General features: G+C 40.0%; 1 protein-coding gene across 2 annotated transcripts in view; it reads right to left on the minus strand.

The window, feature by feature from the left end:
* The window catches only part of Mios (meiosis regulator for oocyte development), a 28554-nt gene extending 16822 nt beyond the window's left edge, over nt 1–11732 (minus strand). The window contains exons 1-5 of one of the 2 annotated variants that reach the window (XM_021165674.3): nt 10843–11732; nt 9938–10011; nt 8272–8330; nt 3791–5124; nt 3424–3522 (exon numbers count right to left, since the gene is read on the minus strand). In XM_021165674.3, the coding sequence (XP_021021333.1) occupies nt 3424–3522; nt 3791–5084 (1393 nt within the window). In that variant the 5' untranslated portion in view covers nt 5085–5124; nt 8272–8330; nt 9938–10011; nt 10843–11732. The remainder of the gene's footprint in view (nt 1–3423; nt 3523–3790; nt 5125–8271; nt 8331–9937; nt 10012–10842) is intronic. The other variant, XM_021165673.3, reaches the window with a different exon arrangement.
* Between the last annotated feature and the right edge of the window lie 10995 nt (nt 11733–22727).

The raw sequence follows: 22727 nt of genomic DNA on the forward strand, positions 1-22727 counted from the left end.
ACAAACAAAGAGAGAAAAATAATTAAAATCTGTCACTTTTAAGTTAAACTTTATATATGTACATCTAAGTGTATAAATCACTTAGTCTAAATACTTACAAGGAATTAGAGTAGGTCTAAGCTCTCTACTAAACCTAAAAATCATACTTTTGAACAACTTCTGTGATTATCCCCTTGATGGTAGTTTGTGATAATCTGAAAATACTACCTGTGTAAGCATTTATTTTAAAGTATACCTTTTTGCTTTATGGAAAAATTGTAAGGTGAGTTGTTTAAAATTAATTACATTTGGAAATTATTATTTTGTGGTGCTATAGATAAAGTCCTGGCCTTGAATATCCTTGAGCTGTATCACCAACCAGATTTTTCTCTGTAGGGTAGGAAGGTAGAGAGGTTGAATATGGAACATGAACAAGACTTCACATATGCTAAGTACAAATCTACTGCTAAGCAACAAACACTCTCATATCAAAAGTATTTTTCTCCCCGAGACAAGCTCTTATATAGTCCGTGCTGGCCCTGAACGCGTTATGTAACCAAGGAAGACCTTAAACTTCTGAGTGTTCTGCCTCCATCTCCCAAGATATGGGAGGGACTCCAGGCTTCAGCAGCACACTCAGTTTTATGAAATGCTGGGAATTAAACCTGAGGCTTCCTGCATGCTAGGCAAATATTCTTACAATTTTTTTTTACTTTTAAATAGACCATTTTTAACTTAATAAATTGAATTCTAGGAGCTCAGAGAGTCTTAGCTTGGCAGCTATACTATGGGCAATTAGGGTTATCAAAAAAACGTGATACCATGAATTCCAAATGTATCATTACACTACAATTTTAACAACTATAAAATTTTAACATATCTATAGAAGAAAAATAAAATATGCATCATATACAATACAAACATGAAAAACTGTATTTACTGAATCTGATTATTGCCCATATTAGTAGAATCAATATTTTACTGTTTGCAAAGAGAACAAGTATACTCAAACATTAAACTACCAGGTTAAAAAAAAGTCTCAAATCAGCTATCAGATGTGTTTGTATATGTCACATACACATATGCATACACAGACATACACTGTGTATGTGTATAAAACATGTGTGTGATAAAATACACTTTATAAGAATACTTGGTGTTAAGAAAACAAAAACACAACATCTTAGCTATTTTCTTCCTTTAAATCATTTTAACGTAAGTTTTCTAGATCAGAATTATACTTTTTTGGGGCTGGTGAGATGGCTCAGTAAGTAAGAGCACTGACTGCTCTTCCAAAGGTCTTGAGTTCAAATCCCAGCAACCACATGGTGGCTCACAACCATCCGTAATGAGATCTAACACCTTCTTCTGGTGTGTCTGAAGTCAGCTACAGTGTACTTTACATATAATAAATAAATAAATTAAAAAAAAGAATACTTTTTCAAGTATAAACAAAATTTCAATGGGTTGGACAAAAAGCTGGCCAGCCTTTTAATATATAACCCTCTTCAATATTAGACAGGTATTGGTGTGGGTGAAACAGCTTAAGCAGTTAAGTCCTAGGTACAAGCCTGTTGACCCTGAGTTCCCTCCCCTAGGATTCACATAAAAGACCAGACAGAATGCATCTGTGATCCCAGCACTCCTATGGGAGATGGGTGGTAGCAAGGAAATGCTTCATGGCCTGGTAGACCGGCATAGAAGGTTCATAAACAGTCAGAGATTCTCTCCCTCTGCAAGGTAGATGGCTGGAACTGACTCCCAAAAGTTGTCCTCCAGCCTCTACATGCACACACTAGCATGTGCAAGCCCACTCACACACTATAATTACTATAGTATATAGTAATATATCTACAATACTGTGAACATGGCTTTTCCAATCAGCATTTAAACATAGTCGCATACTGAAACCAAAACCAAAGCAATAACAGCCCTCGCTGCATTCTAGGCTAGCTGCTGCTACTAGCTACCATTTTATCCTACCTTATTGAACCTACGTTTCTAATTATTTATAATTGATGATTTCACATGATGCTGTTTAGTTGTTTCAGTGTAAAGTATAAAGTGACTTCTTTCCCTTGTCTGCATGAATGTATGGTTCTCATAGGTTTTCTACCTCACCACGACTCTCTCCTTTCTGGTCTTCCTCTGAAAATTTTCATCTATCTCATAAAATATCAATATTTCTAACATACTGCTTTCTGGTTATATTTTTCCTCTACTCTAGACAATATTATCCCATTGCCCAATACTATAAGTGCTATCAACATAGTACTTAACTCTTGGTGGCAGTGGTTTTAACGCACAAATCATTTTATATTTAAGTTTATATGAAGTGATCATATATATGCCTGCCTTTTTACTTTTGTTAATAAATAAGGCAGTTTCTCATTGAACTTGCTCTGTTATTTCTCTTGATAAAGATTACTTTCTGGTATAGTTGTAATGGGAAAACACCAAAATGAAATAGATCTGAAGCTGTCAAATCATCTTTAGCACTGAGTACCAAAATAATTTCAAAGTCCTCAAAAAAAAAAAAACCCCAAAACCCACTATAAAAAATGCAGCAGCTTAACTGAAGATATTAAACATACTCTAAAACAACAACAACAAAAACAAACAATTGAGCATTCTATGTTACTTGTAACACAGTGAAGGAAGTTCTATAAAGAAAATCTTATTTCTACTATGGCTTGAACCAAATAATGTAAATTACATTTCTAGTACCTTACATAGCTGGAGTACAAATCAACTAATAAAACGTAGAGGTTGAATCCTAAGAGACAATGTAACATTATCAATAATTAACAATACATTACAATCATTAACAATAAATTCTAGGACAAAGACAAGAATGATTGCTTAAAGCAGCTACCTTAAAAGTTCTTTGTCGGGTAGGGAGGGATATGTTTTGAAATAGTTTATCAATTTAACTCTTAATTCATCCATTGGTTGATTCCTTCACTTACTTAACAAGCACTTCGAGATTCTTCAGCCTAGGCCACACTTCTTGTCATATCATAGTCCTTGTGAAAGTATTTGTAGCAAACAAAAGGGAACTTCACTCAAGATTCTTTTAATTTACTCTTTAAAAAACAAGATGCTGCGATAAAATTCAACCTAAGAAGCAGGATCTTAGCAGTGAACTTGTATAGTACCTCTCTTCAAGTGGGTCTTCATATAAATAGCACAGAAACAAAAATGAACAGATTTAACAAGAGTCAATGGACATCAAAGATCAAACTTCCTTCCATAAAACATTCCAGATACAAATACACTCAATATACTTAAGACTTTACTAAAATACCCAATCAGAAAGCCAAAAGGGATAAATGACATTTCTGTACACAGTCCTGAACTAATTTTAATTTTAATCAAATAGGGATCAAGTAAGAGTACAAAAGTTATAAATGTATTTAAAAATATAAAATGGAATTTTCTTACCCAAAGATGATTTTACTATTGATTTAATTCCTGCATAAACCAATGATCCTTTGTTGCCTGGAGATTTTTGATCATTATCTTCTGTATATTGCTTCATAAGTATTTAAATGCATAGGAAATACTAGTAAGTATACATAATATTTCAAAATTAAAGTTATTTTAATTAGGAGCCAATTCATAAGAATCTATACAAATAAAATAGTTTCCCTTTACTGACACTTTCCTTGCCACTATTCTACAAACTAAAACTTTAAAAAGTTTTAAACAATTTTACTTCAGAATGTTAGATTATACAATTTCTATTTGTATATAAAACATTTAGCATGCTACCCAATTTGCCTCAAAAAGTTAACACAACAAAGGATATAGTGCAGAGTATACCAGAGTGACTTGAGCTGTGGGTCTTCATTGCCAGCTAAAATGTGGTTTCTCCACACCTGTTCTGTATCAAGTCCGTACCTTGATAAAGCCCGAAGGCGCATTTTTGTTGCTATATCTTTTTCTAAGGAATTATCACTGCCTTCTTCTGCACACTCATACAAATGGCGACCACAAGCCCACATTAAAGATGTAACTGGGCTCCAGGCAAGAGAGATCCTTTCAAATACAGTGAAGTCAGACATTGTTCGGTTGGGAGTCACAACTATCATTCGGTTTTGACTCGTCGGATGCCATGCAAAGGAAGCAATGTAATTGTCACAAGGCTGCACACTTCTTTCAATTATTGTGGGTTCGGTTTCATCCCCAATGGGAGTGGGTGTATGCTGCATATCATACAGCCTAATAATATTACTATCCCTTGTTAAAGTAGCAAGCAGGCCTGTCCTAGTTGGACACCATGCGACCTTTGTCAAGGGCTTTGGTTGTTCAGTCAAAGTCAAAACGGGCTTCTCAAATTTTCTAAGATCCCATATGGCAACCTGACCTTCATAGAAGGAAGCAACACGATCGTGGAAGTAAGGGTCTACTGTCACTCCTTGAACAGCTTTTGTATTTACAAACATCTTCTGGCTTGTGTTCCGAAGATCAAATATGGCTAGATTACGATGCATGCCAGCAAGAAGAAGTTTCTGGTCTCGTGGGAGCCAGCAGAGAGATAGAGAAGCGTCATTCTGCCCTAACTCATACAGTGGTTTTGTCACGAGTAATGCTGTTTCAGCCTCACCTGCTGAAAGTCTCACTTTTTCCATGGGAACAATATCAGGAGTGTATTTGCTGCAGATATCCCATATTAGAACTGAAAAGTCAGCTCTGTGTTTGTCGAGACCAGCAGCAAGCCAGTTACTATCCAGTGGATTCCATGCAAGGGTATTGCATTGTCGAGCATGCTTGGGAACAAATTCTTTTCCTATCAAATCTTTGAACTTAGAGTTATGATCTTGACCAAGACTTGTAAGTACAACGCGACCATTTGCTTGTCCAACTGCTAGGAGACATTCAGGATCATAATTGAGATACCACGCAACACATTTCATATAGGGTGTATCTGAGTTTATTGACAGTAATGTCGCTGCAGAGTCTTCAGATAAACGTAATGATCCAGCTTTGAGTTCTGAATTCACAGCCGATTCCACATGGTAAAGGCTCAATTCTGAGTCACATACAACAAATCTATCAACTTGGTGTGGTGCCCACAAAATATCAGGCTTGGTACCGCTCATGTTTACTGATGGGCTTAAAAAGTCCAGTCAGGTCCATTTACTGAAAGTGTTAAAAATAAGTTTAAAATATCAACAAAACACAATTCTTATGTTCAAATCTCTACATAAGTACCTTCTTTTTCTCTGTGATTGTATTTTTCTCTCACCCTACAGATTCAAGATGATATTCTTTTGATTAAAAATGGAGACAGAAGAATAACCGCTTCCTGCAATAAAGTGATCTAGCAGGGATCTGAGAAGCCTATCCTGGCTTTATTTCCCATGATGAATTATCTTAATTGTATAGTTACCAGGGCCTTCAAATTAACCTTGGGTCATAATAACTTCACTATGATCAGTAAATTAATAAGTACCATACCCATGATGGGGGAAGACTTAAAGGAGGTATGACTCACTATCCTAAGTATTGGTTAGAGCAGCAGTTAGTCCTCAGTGTAAATGCTGTCTGTGCTAACATGGGAATGTCTAGCCACAGAGCTACTAAGCACTAGTTAACTCACTCACTTTTCAGTAATTTAATGAACAACACAAATTTGAAGTACAATATCATGCTGCAACACTTGTTTCTTTGGCTTTCAACATTAAGAATCAGGCAGAATAAAAACTGGAATGTACAAAGGAGATACCAGATTTATTCTAACTTTTCTATAATTAGTTATAGGATGATTTTCTCATCTACTCAATAATAGAATTATTTAGATTAGTACTTCCCAATTTTACTCATTCATGGACCACTCACAATGCTATTAGTCTCCTTAAACTGATTTTTTTTTTTCAAAATCTGATCAACTTTAACTTCATATGTAGTTTCATCAACCATGAGAAGAGAGTATTAATTATATTTTAATGTATGCTAAAATATATTATTAAAATATCTTTGATTGTATTTTATCTAAAAAAAAAAATCATCGCTTTATGATCAGCAGTACATATGCCACACTTACTTTGAGAAAAATGAGTTAAGGGACCACTAAAGGGTCTTAGTTTTCAATTTTATAAGCCTAGATAAGTTTTAACTAAAACCAGAATAGTTTTTTTGTTTTTTTGTTTTTTTTTTTTTTTTGCTTAAAAATGAAAGCTGGATGCAAATATTAAGTGCTGCCAAGAGGTTGGCAAGAATAGGTTAGATACAAAATTAACAAAACATTTACAAATCTCACTGTGGTTATTTTCAGAAGGTGAACATTCAGTCTGCCACTATCTACTACAAGTATCAAGTATAGAGATGAACATACTTTCCTAATAAAGATATTCTTTGATAAATATTCAACTCTCACATAACTGCTTTACCTCCTGATCTTGCAAACATTTTTTCGACATGAATTCTTAATATAGACTTTCACAGACTTCATATTTATCTAACTTTTAAGAAGTCTTTTATTTTTAATTCTGTATGTATGTGAATGTGGGTATTGTGCACATGAGTGCAGTTCCTTTAGAGCCTAGGAAACAGCGTTGGGTCAGCTGGAGATGGAGTTACAGGCTGTTGAATCACCTAATGTGGGTGCTGGGAACTGAACTCATGTCTTCTGCAAGAGCAGAGCGCTCTTAACCTCTGAGCCATCTCTCCAGAACTCATATAATTTAGATTTGAAAAAACATTCAGAAATTCTCATACTGGTTTTATTTCCTCCTTTAACACTTCTGAAACCTAGGATCAGTCATTTCCATTATATTCTTAATATCACTTCTTCTTTATTTCCTTTTCCACTTTGTTGTGTGTCTTTCCTTTATTCAAATTATTTACTTCTTTCTACCAGGGTATTACAGTGAACATATTCTCAAGGTGCTATAGACTAACTATGAGAGATCGAGGAACATATAATTTCTAGTGTGTGGCACTATCTCAACAATTCATCTTTACTATGATCCTTAAAGAGTCAGAATAACCTTTGTGTTGTGCATATGTGAGCATATATGGCTTATGTGTTCATGTGTACAGGTGGTATATGTAGGCCATGTAAGTCATGTTAGATGTCTTCTAGCGCCTTACTTTTCATGAACTCACAGAGAAGCTCATACATACAATGTATTTTCAACATATATTCACTCTTCCTCCTCACTCCTCCCAAATTTTTGTTCCTTTTCTTTTTTTTTAAAGATAACCCACCCAGTTCAATTTGTATACTTTATGTTTTTGAGGCAAAGTTCCTTCCTGGATTTGGAGCTCACTAACTCGCTGGCAATACTAGTTGGCCAGCAAATCCAAGGAATCCTCGCGTCTCTGCCTCTCCAGTGCTGAAATCGTGGGTGCACATTATCATGCCCAGCTTTTCACATAGATTCTGAGGATCCCAAAACTCATGTCTTCATGGGGGTGTAGCAAGCACTATACTATGTCATTTCTTCATGCCAGAATAATCATTGTATAACACAATGATTTACCAGTTTACACAAGTAATTTACAGATCTATAAATACCTTCAGCCCCTACCTGTTGCTCTGACCTCCTGGGATACCTTACTTGCAGTATTTTAGCTACACCGATTTTTTTTCTTCAGTTCTTGGAATTCACTTCTTTCCCCAGCCATCTCTCATCTTTGCAAATGTTCTCTTGTCTAGAAATACACTCTCATCAAGTAGTATTCTCTCTCTTTAAACCTCATAGCTAAGTCTCTTGTACTAGATTAGGCCTTCTAATACAAAAGATGAAATATCTTTTGTTTCCACTATAGTTCTAATACATAACATAGAACTAGCCAGTTAGTAGATGGTTAATGTCTGCCTAGTGCAGGCATGTGTTCAGGGGTCCATGGACACTTCTCACAACTATTAGTCCAAGGTTTTACGCTTTCTTCATGCTTCCACTTTTTCCTACTCCTGAAGAATCAACATTTCTTTTTTGCAACAGAGCCTAACTCTAAGAACAAAGCTATCACTGTTACAGTTGGTTCTAGAAATGGAAGATCCAAAGTAAAGCATCCTAAAAGTGGGTTGCTTTAATACACTGTATTCTGTTTATTCTGTAGCTGTTTATTTAGCACATTGTATGCACATTTTTCTCAATTATGGGAACACAGTGATAGCTAGGGGCAGATAAAAACCCTGCTCTAACAAAGCTGCATTCTAATGAACAGACACATACAATAGAGAAAGTTTGAAAACTGAAAAAATGAGGAAGAGAAGAAAATCATATCAGACAGCAAAGAAAACTAGATAGCACCTAGAGTAAGGGGTCGTGCCCATACCTAGATTTTCACAAGTAGAGGGAGCTTCTGAACCATGTCTTGAGATTCCTGCTATGTCCCTGAAAAAACAAAAAAGAAAAACTCAATACTTATATAAACACACATTAACCTAGGATTCCATTCTACAATCTTACTACTGATACAAATTATATATGGTAAAACAAAACAAAACCATGTAGAAAAATCCAATTCAAAAGAGTTACTGTAAGCTAGGTGTGGTGAAGTCCACCTTGGTCCTGGCAAAAGGAGGTAGAAGTGGATCAAGAATCAGAGTTGGCCTCAGACACAGGAAATCCAGTCTCAAAAACAAACAACAAGAAGGCTACAGTATGTGATGGTTACTTTTAATCACCAACTTATCCACTGGGCATGGTGGCACACACCTTTAATCCCAGCACTTGGGAGGCAGAGGCAGGCGAATTTTTGAGTTCGAGACCAGCCTGGTCTACAGAGTGAGTTCCAGGACAGCCAGGGCTACACAGAGAAACCCTGTCTAAATAAATAAATAAATCAATATCACAATCCAGAAGCAGCTGACAAGAGGCTCTCAAGGAGGGAGCGTGTGGATCAGGTTGGCATGTGGCCCACCTTGATCATATTAAGTAGAGGAGGATCAACCTATTGTGGGTGGTACAATTCCGGTAGGCAAGGGGATCCTGAGCTGTCTGAGAGTGGAGAAGGCTGGCTGAGCAGGAAGCATGTGCATACTACATTACGGATTCCAGCTCCTAAGTGCAGAAGCAACGTGACTAGCTGCCGCAGGTTCCTGTCATGCTGACTGCTTTACAGTGATGGACTGCAACCTGGAAACATAAGCTAAAATAAAATCTCCTCCTTGAAGGTGCTTCTGTCAAAGTACTTTATCACAGCAACAGAAACGAAACTAAGACACTGTAATTTGAACACTGTGATCTAGGTGATGCGCAACAAGAACCAGTCAGCACTCCAATGCTATGCCTGTAAAATACTGTCACCACTCACAAAATTATGGCAGTAACACATACAAAACATACACTGAACTTTTCAGTTAGAAAGGAACTAATAAATCCTTCTCATTTTGTGACGGACTAAACAGAACAGATGATTTGGTTTTGTGCCTATCTGTCAACTTCCAACTTCGACCAGTGCTAAAGAAAGAAGCAGTTACCTAATTTGCAGGGCCCAGTGCAAAATGAAAATGTCAAGGAGTGACATAGCAGCTTTAAACTGCTAGGCATTCTAAATGCTCGGCTGGCGCTCCTGCGTAGAGTTGCACAATACAAAGATGGCCCTAGAAAACCAGTATGTCTATAACCATCCTGTTAAGAAATCTAACACTCTATACAAATGGGTCCTTGCTTATTAACATACATAATATAAATATGGAGGACAGCAAAAAACAAAACAAGCAAACAACAACAAAAACCAGTAAGGGATCAGAAAGTCTTTCATGCACTTATTAGTTTAGACGATTACAAGACCCTTGTGACTTGGGTAACATCTACATAATTTCCACCTCACAAAGTTCTAACACCAACTCATCAGAGTTGAGTTTTCTGCTTCATGCAGATGTTGGTGTCCCTATTTAGTTCTTTCAACCAGTCCTGGAAGTGAATGCTTTCAGATGCTGGAGACAACTGGCAAATCCATGGAGGGGCTAAGAGATGGCAATAATTTAGGTCCTCACCTTCAAATTTAGTCAGTGTTCATTTCCCTTCAATGGTTCCCCACAAGTCACCACCAGAAAGAACATCCGTAACACTATCCAAAAGAAATGTAGTGAACCACCAGTTACAATTCTCTAGCAGGCACATTTCAAAAGTAGCAAACGAAATTTAGAATATCTTTTAATTTAACCTATCAAATAAGAAATAATTTAAAATATACAACCAATTAAAAAAAACGAAAAGTTTTTATATTTTTATTAAATCTTGGGAATCCAGTCTATACTTTACACTTACAAAGCATCTTAACCCCACGTGGCAACTGGGCACACATTCAAAACACTGTCATAACGCAAAACATACAATTATATGGTCTGTCGTCTTTCTTTCCGCGCTAAATAAACGATAGCAGTTTCAGGAAATTTGGAGTACTACCATCTCCACAAGACATTGCGCATCTATATTTTCGTTAAACTATAGTTATTCAAAAGAGCCAACAAGAGCAGTCGTGTGCTGAGCCATTCAGCAAAGCAGAGAGGCTCCATTCCTCTCAAGGAATTTGCTTTATTCGCGTCGGTAGGGCACAGAGCTCACGGGGGTGACAGGCCCTTTAACAAGGATTTGATTGGGTACAACTGGAACTCATCCTGTTGCTATTCCGGGTAAGCCAGGAATCCGATCGTGACTCCCACGGTCCAGACACCTGGCTGAGCCGCTCGGCGGCGGGGGACGCGGCTCCGCACTCCCGCCGCGGCCGCACGGAGGACGGTCGCCACGCGGCCGCGGGACACCCCAAGGCGCCCGGTGCCGTGACCAGCGCACTGATCGATCGGAACGCCACCCGCCGGCGGGCGAGGCTCTGAGGAAGCGGCCGCGGCTGCCACCCCGGGCCTCACGCAGACACCCGCTCCGGGCCGCACTCACTGACCTGAGGAGGTGGCCTGTCGCCACACAGACGTTTCCGGCCTCTACGCCGCCCCTCCCGCCGCGGGAGACGGGCGCGGGCAAGATGGCCGCCGAAGCGCCGGCGGTGACCCGGGCCACCCGCTGGGCCCACGACCAAACCACCCTGCCGCCTCCGAAGCAGTCCTCCTCGCCGCGAGCCCCGCCTTCCCCTCTCCCGGCTCCGCCCCGGGGCGGGGCCGCCGCGCTGAGACCCCGCCTTCTTCCCGAACACTCCGCCCTTGAGTTGAGCCCCTTCCGTCGCCCTCTTGTGGGCAGGGCCACAGCCTAGAGTCCCCGCCTCCCTCCCTCGCGCTCCGCCCAGTGTGGGCCCTACCCTGGGACCCCTTCCCAGCAAGCAAGCCATTCTTTAACCCTGCGCTCATGGAATTTGATTATTTCGCTGAAGCCAGCTACCATGGTCGTGGTGGTACACACACTTTAGCATATGTGAGACATTTTAATTTCCACAGAGAGGATGGGCGATTTAGTAAAAACATAAGAATTTGGGGCTCATAATTCGATTTCAGTTATTCCAAAAAAGAGGTCATGAATGGCTTGTTGAGTTGAGTCACAACCGTGTTGGGATATAGGAATGAGAAAAAAAAAAAAAAGACCCTTGTAGGAAACAGGACAAAAGAGTGATGGTTTTTTTAAGCTACCTGGGAGAGCACCTCCCCCAGGTTGGGTCGGGGCATCAGAAGAACTTCCTTGAGGATCACTAGACCAAGAAAGACAAACATGGATTGGTCACAGAAAAGTTAAAGACGGAAACAACTGGAAGAGAAAGGCCTTCTAGAACTGGATAGTGTGTCAGGAAACAGGATACAGCAATGGAAAAGCAAGTCTCTCACTTACCTGTGAGTTTGCTTATGAAGTCTCAGTAACCACTGACCAGTCAAAGCCTGAAAATATTAGGTGGACGACTCGAAATAAAGAACACCTAAATTTGAATTTTTGAATGTTATGAAATCTTTCTGAGTCCTGTTCAGTCCGATCCTGAACATCATTCAACTACCCATAGTCACAGTGTACCCAAGCTGCAATCTGGGCCATCAGATCTGTCTGTCAGTGCTTACTTTCAAGTAACCCTTACCAAGTAGCAGAATACTACATCACAATACCTACATCAATCACTCCATTTTGTCTTAACATGTAGGTATTGACAAATCATCACAGGAAGAGTAAGCACGAGAGAGAGAGAGAGAGAGAGAGAGAGAGAGAGATTCACATATGATTTATTATAGTGCTGTTGGCCCTCCAGATCCTCTAGCTCTGCCTGTGCAGGTTCAACCACCACAGATCAAAATGTTTTTAAAATTGGGTATGGTAGTGTTCGTCTATAATATCAACACTCCAGAGGTTGAAGCAGAAGGATCAAAGAATTAAAAGATAGACTCAACAACATACTGAGTTTGAGCTAGGCTGGCTACATGAAAATAACTTTCTCTCATATCTGTCTGTCTTTCCATACATATGTCTGTATATTATATAGGTACAGAGAATGTATGTAGGTTATATGCAAATAACACCAACTAAGATAAAACATTTGAGCATACATGGATCTTAGTATCATTGCAGAGTATAAAGGGTCCACCATTTTTTATAACTATTATATTATTGTTGCCACTACTGTACCTAATTTATAAATTAGAGTTTATAATAGATATATATGCATAGGAAAAATATAGGATATCTGAGTTTGACACTAACCACAGTCTGAGATGTCTACTGATGGTGAAAGATCCTGACAGAATGTAAAAGGTCACAGAAGCCCTGAAATTGGCAAGATAGATGTCACTGTTAGCAGAACTAGCTTCATTGATTTAGAAAAATAGAGGTGCACAATGCTCTGGCCACTCGTTGAACCTGTGTGTCTGCCAATGTTTTGACTGTTCCTTGAACCCATGTGTGTGCCCACTGATGAAGCCCATTGCCAGGTGTTTGTGATATTGGTTGCTGAGAAAGAGTCAGAAAATCTTCCCAGCAACCACAGCCCAGCCAATCCTAAGTTGCTACACCTGCACCAGACTCTTTCCTTGTACCCCTCCCATACCCATTTCTTGAGAAAAGACATTGTTTAGATCTGGAAATCCCCTACTCTCCCCCTTCTCCTTTCTCCCCTGAGGGCCTATAAAAACTGGGACCTCTTTCCTCTTGAGGTCGACTTCTCTACCCCTGCATGGGATATGAGTCATCCCCAGAGCTCTGGCTTTCCCCAAATAAAGCCTCATGTGGTTTGCATCAAGCTTGGTCTATTGTGAGTTCTTGGGTGTCCACCATTGTCCTGAGGCCTGAGAGAGGGGCTCCTCTCAGAGTCTTTCAATGGACTTAATATGAATCAAGGTTAAGGAGGAAACTAATATATGAATAAACCAGAGGTGAGGAGAGATTGTGAAGTCCTATCAGAAATTCATTGAAAATTAGCTTACTGTCTTTGCATAGGTTTTTTCATAAAGGAAATTGTGGAGTCACTGATAATTTTAACTAGGACAGTGATATAACCAGTTTTTCCATGGAGAGTTAGAATTGTAGAATAGCCAAGTAAAAGATGATGAAGACTCAAATTGCCAGTGGTATGGAGACAAGTGGGTCACCTAGGGGTTAATTCAGAAATCAAGATGAACAAAGCTTAGTGATTGCCCCAGTGAGTGCTGGAGACTCTAGGTTGTGGTGATGCTGCAAAGGAGTTTTAGCTCAGACATCCATACTCCCTTCAGGTGGCTTACAGTCTGTGCTTGCGTCTTTGTGCTAGGGTATTCTAGCACTGGTGCTAGTGACTGATCATTTGGGTAAAGGGATGAGTTTGAGAAACATACTATATTTTTGATTCCTGCCATGTAAAGAACTTAAGTACAATCAAGGGGGTGTATCATAAGATTCATTACTGCAACACAAACCTGCATTTGGGTTTAACCTAGGACATATCCCTACATAAGACCAATCTCGAGCCGGGCGTGGTGGCGCACGCCTTTAATCCCAGCACTCGGGAGGCAGAGGCAGGCGGATTTCTGAGTTCGAGGCCAGCCTGGGCTACAGAGTGAGTTCCAGGACAGCCACGACTACACAGAGAAACCCTGTCTCAAAAAACAAAAAAAACAAAAAAAAAAAAAAAAGACCAATCTCATTTTTTTTAATGGCTTTATCAACACCTGCCATATATAGTTGAGGAAAACTCCACCAATGGATGACTTGACTTCTTACTTAAAAAAAACAAAAACAAAAAAACCCCCAAAAACTACTAGGTAGGGATTCTGTATGTCAGGGCTCTCTCGAGTCACAGAACTGTGGAAATGTCTCTATATATTAAGGGAAATTAGTGAGATAACTTACAGTCTGCAGTCCAACTAACCCAACAATGGACAGCTGTGAATGAGAAGTCTAAGAATCTAGTAGTTGCTCATTTCCAAGAGACTAGTTGTTTCAGCTGGTCTTCTATATAAGCTGTAATCCTGAAGAAGCTCCAACAGATGTTCTGGTAAATAAGTGCAAGCAGGAGAAAGAGAAGAAAAGCCTTTCTTCTTCCAATCTCCTTATGTAGGCCTCCAGCAGAACTTATGGTCCAGATTAAAGATGTATACCACCATGCTTGGATTTAGAATTTGCTTTGTCCCATGCTGGCCTTGAACTCAGAGATCTGCTTGCCACCATCTTGAGGGATTAAAGGTGTGTACTACCTTGCCTGGACCTAAGGTTTTCAGGGCTACTATGCCTCAAGATTTGGATCAAAAGCCTGTGTCTTCCAGCCTCCAACCCTGGGTTGCAGGTGTGTCCTCCGTTTCTGGATTGTAGTTCATTCCAGATATAGTCAAGTTGAAAACTGGGAATAGCCATCACAGATCCTTAAAGCCCCTCCTTGCTTCTTGCCCCCCCCCCCCGCCCTTTCTTCAGTCATTGTCACACTTCCAGCTGACGTATGGAAGGAGCACATACTTCTGTACTTGTGAGACCTGCAAAGATCAGGTTTCTCTTTGCATGGGTATCTTCAACTCTCTATTTTTGCTGCATCCAACCTTTACATACACAAATCACTCTGTTTTCCCCAAAAGACGGGATCGTACTTGCTCTCTCGAACCCCACTTTCCTGTGTCTTCCTAATATTTACTCCACTTCATCTTTCATGCCTACCATGCTATTTGCCAAAGTCAACATTGATATTCACTCTGCCAGTTTCAAAGACCAAGGCTTCCCCCTTGCATGTCACACACACTTGACTGCTTGTCCCTCTTGAAATATTTTCTCCACTTGGCTCAACACCATTATTCTCTTTTTGTTTAGTTTTGGTCCCTGTACGGTTGGCCAATTTGCTGACAGGACAAATTGACTGTTGCTTCTGCACTCTACAACAGTGTCTTCTTGAAAGTTGGAAAGTTTTTTTTAACTACAATAATGCATGAATTATACTCTCCTTAATCCAAGCCTGATTACTTATCAAAGACTGCATAAGACTTCATGTATGCAGTCATGCCTTATTTACTTACAATTATCCTCCATTAAGTTTTCCAGTTCAAAGTGTTCAGTTTTCATTATCTTTTCCTTTCCTCCCCTTCCTGCCTGTCTTAGGGTTTCCATAGCTGTGAGAGACACCATGATCAAGGCAATTCTTATAAAGGACAACATTTAATTGGAGCTGGCTTAAAAGTTCAGAGGTTCAGTCCATTATCATCAAATCTAGAAGGATGGCAGTATGCAGACAGACATGATGCTGGAGGAGCTGAGAGTGTACATCTTGTTCCAAAGGCAAGCTGGAGATTGGCTTCCAGATAGCTAAGAGAAGGGTCTCAAAACCCACCTAGATAGTGACACACTTCCTCAAACAAGGCCACACCTCCAAATAAACAGGTGCCACTCCCTGTGCCAAGCTTACTCAAACCACCACACTTCCTCGTATTTCTTCCTTTCCTTTTTTTATTTTATCTTTTAAATTCTTTGTTTTGTTTGTTTAAGACAAGGTCTTCTTGTATTGACTAGATTAATCACAAACTTCTGCACCTTCTCCCTCCACCTCCTGAGTGCTGGGATTACAATTGTATGCTACTTCATTTGGACCATCACATTATAAAAGCATACCTGCCTCCAAGTTTTAGGAGGGCATGTGATTACTGGGTTTGAAGAAACAGAGGGGGGATGGGTGGGGGAGATCCTTCGACCTCCCTTCCAGCTGGATGTAGTTATGAGCATTGAGGTGTGAGTAAAACTGGATAATGTTTTTTAGAAGAGGCTTCTTGTATCCACTGCTTGGGAAATGGCAGTGCCAAGTTATATATTCAGAAATCAAAGGCAGCTCTTTAACCCAAGTCTTAGCATTGTTTTTGAAAGCTGAAGGCTACTTTCTTGGATCACTCAAATTCCTGGATAATTATACAAGACAAAATTAACATCATTCTTTTAAAGTTATATTCAATGTTTTATATCTCTTATTGGACAGTAATTGAGTAAACTGTATTTGCTACTTAGAAACAGATAGTGTCAAATTCTGATAGTCTCTCTGCTCCCATAGAGCCATTGTTTAGATATTTCTTCTCGGGGAGACAATAGTTTTGCCAAGTGAGTTCTGATCCCTTCTTCCTGATCCCTTCATCTGTGTAACTAAACTGGCCATCTTAAAAGCTCCTTAAGGGACCCTTTATTTAGATTATTCGCTTATTACATAACTTCTCAACCCAGTCTCAAGATGTTAGTATGGCAGATGGTTATAATTAATGTGATGGTCAGTTTTTGTTAACTAGACATAATTTAGACTCATCTGAGATAGGGACCCTCAATTTTGGAATTACCATCATCAGATAGGCCTGTAAGCATGTCTGGAGAGCATCTTCTTTATTGCTAATTGATGCTGAAGGTTCCACCCAGCCCAATGTGGAGGCTACCATTCCAAGGCAGGTAGACCTATGCCGAATAAGAAAAGGAGCTGAACCAGTCAGGCATGTAAATCAGTCAGTGTTCTTCCATGGTCTCTGCTTCAGCTCCTGCCTTGATCTTCTACCTTGACTTCTCTCATTGATGAACTGTCACCTGAAAGTGTAAGGTACAAAAAACTCTTTTTTTATCCAAGTTCCTTTTGGTTGTAGCATTTATCACAATGGAAAGCAAGCTAGGTGAGAGGTTGGGGAAAACTTTGGAGCTTATGAAAGAAAGATGAGATTTCAAGACCTGTAAGTCATATAAAGTACTCAGAAATTGCTGGTTGTTTGTGAGCCTAGAGGCTGCCTAGGGCTGAGAACAAAGAAAAACAAACCGGAGCATGCCCCGTAGTTAAAACATTCCTGGGAACAGCTTGACCATAAAGATAAAGAGGAATGTGAGGACATAACAGGGCTATCTGAACTGAGTCAACAACTCACAGAACTCTGACACCCTGCAGATACATGTAATTTTTCTGCTGATGTTTGAATAAGCCAATAGTGTGTCACTATGCTGAATTCCCCACCCCTAAGCCCTTTACCCCATTAAAAAACCCTAGCTTTCAAGCCTTGGGGTTGAATCCACTGTCTCCTGCATGAGATGAGTTTCGACCCCAAGCTCCGTCATTAAACTGTCTCATGTGTTTGCAGCAAGAAGGATTCTCGTGTTTCTTTGGGAGCACCTCTCTACCGAGACTAGAGTGGGGGTCCCCGAAAGGGGGGTCTTACACTTAGAGCTAGAAAAGAAATTGAGTGTTTGGAACTTAATGAGCTCTTATTGAAGGACTATGGAAGATAAGAATGAGTCCTGGTAGAAGAGCAGATAAATGAGGTGTGGCTTGTGACACTTCAGAGGAAGCCTTTCGGCGTCCTTCAAAGACTCTCTTGGGGCTCTTTTTGTGATATATTTGAATTAAGAAGTGCACACTTCTGTGCTTTGCTTTACTGGGACAGTCTATGCTGGTTAGCTGGAGCTGAAAAATCAGCTGAGATTAATATGAGACCAGCCCCATTAAAATTGTGAAATTGTCTAGGACGTATTCCCTAATGTTCAGCACATAGGAACTGTGGTTCAGAGAGACCCAAGATTGCATCACTAGCTGGCAGCTGGACTTGGGGATACGTAGGAGTTTTCCCACTTGGTATTGATTTGGCAAGTGTGAAGGAATCATGGAAATCAGCCGAGTCTTGGCAGCGTGATAGGGTTCATATCTCCCTATAAAGAGTCCAGGAGGCCATTGGTGAAAGTCTAGCCTTAGTAAGTTAGAAAGTACAGCAGTGGAAACTCCAGTATTTTAGAGATGTCAGTCCCATGGGGCCACCAAGGACAGTAGTAAGTACTGCCTTTGGAGCACAGAAGATTATGTCTTAGATGTCAAATATTGATCTATTTATACTGTTGAAGTTTTATTTTGCTTTGATCTGATTGTAACCGTGTTATGCTTCTTTCTTCCTAGAATAAGAAGGTATAAATTATTTTGTACTTTATAAAGCCTACAGTTAAGAGACGTTAGACTTTAAGGAGACATTAAACAATTAAAGTGTTGTAATGTTTAAATTCTGTGGGACTTTTAAAGTTATATTGTGTTTTATAGCATGATTTTTTTATTAGGTATTTTCCTCAATTACATTTCCAATGCTATCCAAAAAGTCCCCAATACACTCCCCCCCCCCCAAGTCCCCCACCGACCCACCCCCACCCCTTGGCCCTGGCATTCCCCTGTACTGGGGCATATAAAGTTGGCAAATCCAATGGGCCTCTCTTTCCAGTGATGGCCGACTAGGCCATCTTTTGATACAAATGCAGCTAGAGTCAAGAGCTCTGGGGTACTGGTTAATTCATAATAATGTTCCACCTATGGGGTTGCAGTTCCCTTTAGCTCCTTGGGTACTTTCTCTAGCTCCTCCATTGGGGGCCCTGTGATCCATCCAATAGCTGACTGTGAGCATCCACTCCTGTGTTTGCTAGGCCCCGGCATTGTCTCACAAGAGACAGCTATATTTGGGTCCTTTCAGCAAAATCTTGCTAGTGTATGCAATGGTGGCAGCGTTTGGAAGCTGATTATGGGATGGATCCATGGATATGGCAGTCTTTAGATGGTCCATCCTTTCCTCACAGCTCCAAACTTTATCTCTGTAACTCTTTCCATGGGTGTTTTGTTCCCAATTCCAAGAAGGGGCACAGTGTCCACACTTTGGTCTTCATTCTTCTTGAGTTTCATGCGTTTAACAAATTGTATCTTATATCTTGGGTATCCTAAGTTTTTGGGCTAATATCCACTTATCAGTGAGTACATATTGTGTGAGTTCCTTTGTGAATATGTTACCTCACTCAGGATGATGCCCTCCAGATCCATCCATTTGCCTAGGAATTTCATAAATTCATTCTTTTTAATAGCTGAGTAGTACTCCATTGTGTAAATGTACCATAATTTCTGTATCCATTCCTCTGTTGAGGGGCATCTGGGTTCTTTCCAGCTTCTGGCTATTATAAATAAGGCTGCTATGAACATAGTGGAGCATGTGTCCTTCTTACCGGTTGGGACATCTTCTGGATATATGCCCAGGAGAGGTATTGCGGGATCCTCTGGTAGTACTATGTCCAATTTTCTGAGGAACCGCCAGACTGATTTCCAGAGTGGTTGTACAAGCTTGCAATCCCACCAACAATGGAGGAGTGTTCCTCTTTCTCCACATCCTCGCCAGCATCTGCTGTCACCTGAATTTTTGATCTTAGCCATTCTGACTGGTGTGACATGAGATCTCGGGGAAATGGACAGAAATGAAAAGTTATTGGTTAATAGTGATGTATTTGTGTGTCAAGTTGACAAGAAGCCAGTTAGGCTAGCTGCCTTTGGTCAATTTTATGCAAGCTAGAGTCATCTAGAAAAAGGGACTGCAATTGAGGAATTTCATTTTTAGACATTTTCTTAATTGCTACTTGCAAGGGGCCCAACCTACTATGGGAGGTGTCATCTCTAGGCAGGTGGACCTGGGATGTATAAAAAAGGAACATGAGGCATGTAAAGCATAAGCAACATTTCTCCGTGGTTTCTGCTTCAGTTCTCCACCTAGGTTCCTGTTTAGAGCTTGTTCCCTTTCTTCCCTCATGATGAACTATTACCAGAGGTGTAAAATACTACAAGCTCTTTCCTTCCCATGTAACTTTTGTACATGGCGTTTATCACAGCAATGAAAAGAAAACTGGGACAGCTAATGAGAAAGAAGATTTATTTTCCATGACTAAAATAAGCTAAGAGTTACCTGGATCAGGTAGACCCCAAAGTAGTTATATATGCAGTCTTCTGTTGGTAGGAAAATAAAGAGTCAAAAGCGATTCTTACATAATACTAGAGTGTAGATGTAATCCAACTGAAGATAATGAAATCAAACTGAGCATCATTTTAAGAAAAAGATTAGGTCCCAGAAAACTAAAAGTCTTCGGAACACTAACAGAAGAATTGATGTGCTTACTCTCATTCAGGGGCCAGACTTTTCTTCTCTCATTGGATTTCTTTCTTTTTTTTTTCCCCCCAGTGTTTTTTTGTTTGTTTGTTGGTTGGTTGGTTTTGTTTTGTTTTTTGTTTGTTGTTTGTTTGTTTTCAAGACAGGGTTTCTCTGTATAGCCCTGGCTGTCCTGGAACTCACTCTGTAGAGCAGGCTGGCCTTAAACTCAGAAATCCACCAGCCTCTGCCTCCCAAGTGCTGGAATTCAAGGTGTGTGCCAGGCTCACATTGGATTTCTTAATTCATACAAATTCCCACCTACTAAATTATTTACATTTCCTTTCCCATAGCACTTTCTCTATAATGTCTTTGTTCCTCGTCTTCCTCCTTCTTCTACCCAACCCTACTTTTCCTTTCCCCACTTTCTTCTTCATTCTCCTCTTCCTTCCCTTGGTTTTATCTTTGTCTTTATCTGCCCTTTTCAGAATACCTTTGTTAAAGACAGAAAAATCCCAGGTCACCTATGCCTCAAGACACATCCTTTCAGCTCCTCTTTAAAATCATTTGCTCCTAGAAGTAACGCATTCCCACGCCTTGATCGGCTGTACTTCCCCCAGACCCAGAGACTCTTTGTATACAGAAATTGTCTTACAATGTTGTGAATATTATGGCTGTCCTGAAAATTCTTTGAGGGTGTGATACAGATAAAATCACCAGTGCTCTTCTCATTATTCATTGAATTAAAACATTGAATGGATGTAAACATCATGCAAATAAATGATTACCTCTAATCCACATGATGACCACTCCTGGCTGTTAACTTGACTACACCTGGAATGAACTACAATCCAAAAATGGAGGGCACATCTGTGATCCAGATTTTGAGGCTGGAAGACACAGGCTTCTGACCTGGATCTTGACATGGGATGACACATGCTTTTGATCCAGATCTTGAGGCAAAGTGGCCATGAAAAGCTTAGGCCCAGACAAGGTCATACATACCTATAATCCCAGAAGTCTGAAGTAAGCAGAGTTCTCTTGAGTTCAAGGCCAGCATGGGAGAGAACAAATTCCAAATCTAGGCATGGTGGTACACACCTTTGATTTGGGTCATACCTTCTGCTAGAGGCCTACGTGGGGAGATTGCAAGAAGGAAGTCTCACTCTTCTCTGCCTGCTTGCGCTTACTCGCCAGTACATCTGTTGGAACCTACCTCTTCAGGATTCTAGCTTCTATAGCAGGCTAGCTGAAACAACTAATCTATTAGGTCTGAGAAACTATTGAGAGACCAGATCTTTTGGGTTCAGACTCCATCTCAGAGAACCTGACCTAGGGTTGAACTTGAGTTAACTAACAGGTTGGTACTTAGCACTAGTTTTCAGGTTATCCCCCAACAAATCTGCACCTCCAGGCTACAAGCCTGCCAATGACACTTTACTTGCTAACAGTCACCAATCAGGAGGAAAACAGAAGTTAAGTTTATGGTTTGGCTTCCAGCACCAGTTAATTATGTTAAAAGCATAATGACTGCCCCCACCCCACCCCCCAGTCAGATGTGTACCAGGCCAAATACCCACTTCTTGCCTCTGTAAATGCTTGCCTAAATCTGGGCGCAGGGCCCCCCTCCTGTTCTCCTGTGTCAGAAATGGTTGTGTGACCCAAGCTTGAATAAAGAGACCCCTAATGCTATTGCATCGGAATAGATTCCTTGGTGGTTTTTTGGGGTTCATGGCAAAACACTACTAGATTCTTGGACTTCCCATCTACAGCTGGCCACTGTTGAGTTAGTTAGACTGCAGACTGCAAGTCATTACATTAAATTCCCTTAATATGTAGAAACACTGAATAAGTTCTGTGACTCTAGAAAACCCTGACCAATACAGTCCAAGTGTATTTTTTTAAAAAAATACTGTGAAAATAATACTGAAAGACATATCTTAAAATTCAGATGTTTCTACCATGAGCAATTATATTTTGTTTCTCTGTGTCTCTTTCAGGATGTTACAAATGAGATTTTTATTTTTAGTTCTACCTTTAGCCCTAGGAAACTAGAACAGAGAAATAAAGACTGGATATTCCCATAATTCAAAATGAGATGCCATTGCCTATGCAGAGCTGAACAAGATCCTTCTAAGACCCAAACTCTCTTGAAGGATATAAAGTACTTTGGACTAAGGAGTTTGTGAGAGACTATTAATTATTTTCATAGTTGAGGTCTAGGAGTGTTTTTCTCTGGGGGAAACTTGGTTTGTGCTTCTTAGAAGAAGACACTGAGTAGGAAACAAGGTGAACTACTATTTTAGAGGCATGCCTGCAAACTTGTAAGAGAAGGCATGGGGCCAGCTAGTTTCAAAGGCCAGGAGGTGAGAGATATGCGCTTTAAGCATAATTCTTGTCCTTTTGGTCTAAGTTACCTCACTCAGGATGATATTTTCTAGTTCCATCCACTTGCCTGCAAAAGTGAGGATGTCCTCATTCTTTATAGCTTGGTAGTATTGTGTAAATAAACCACCTTTTCTAT

This window comes from Mus caroli, unplaced genomic scaffold (assembly GCF_978045245.1).
Source record: "Mus caroli unplaced genomic scaffold, Mus_caroli_1 scaffold_7, whole genome shotgun sequence".
NCBI lineage: Eukaryota > Metazoa > Chordata > Mammalia > Rodentia > Muridae > Mus > Mus caroli.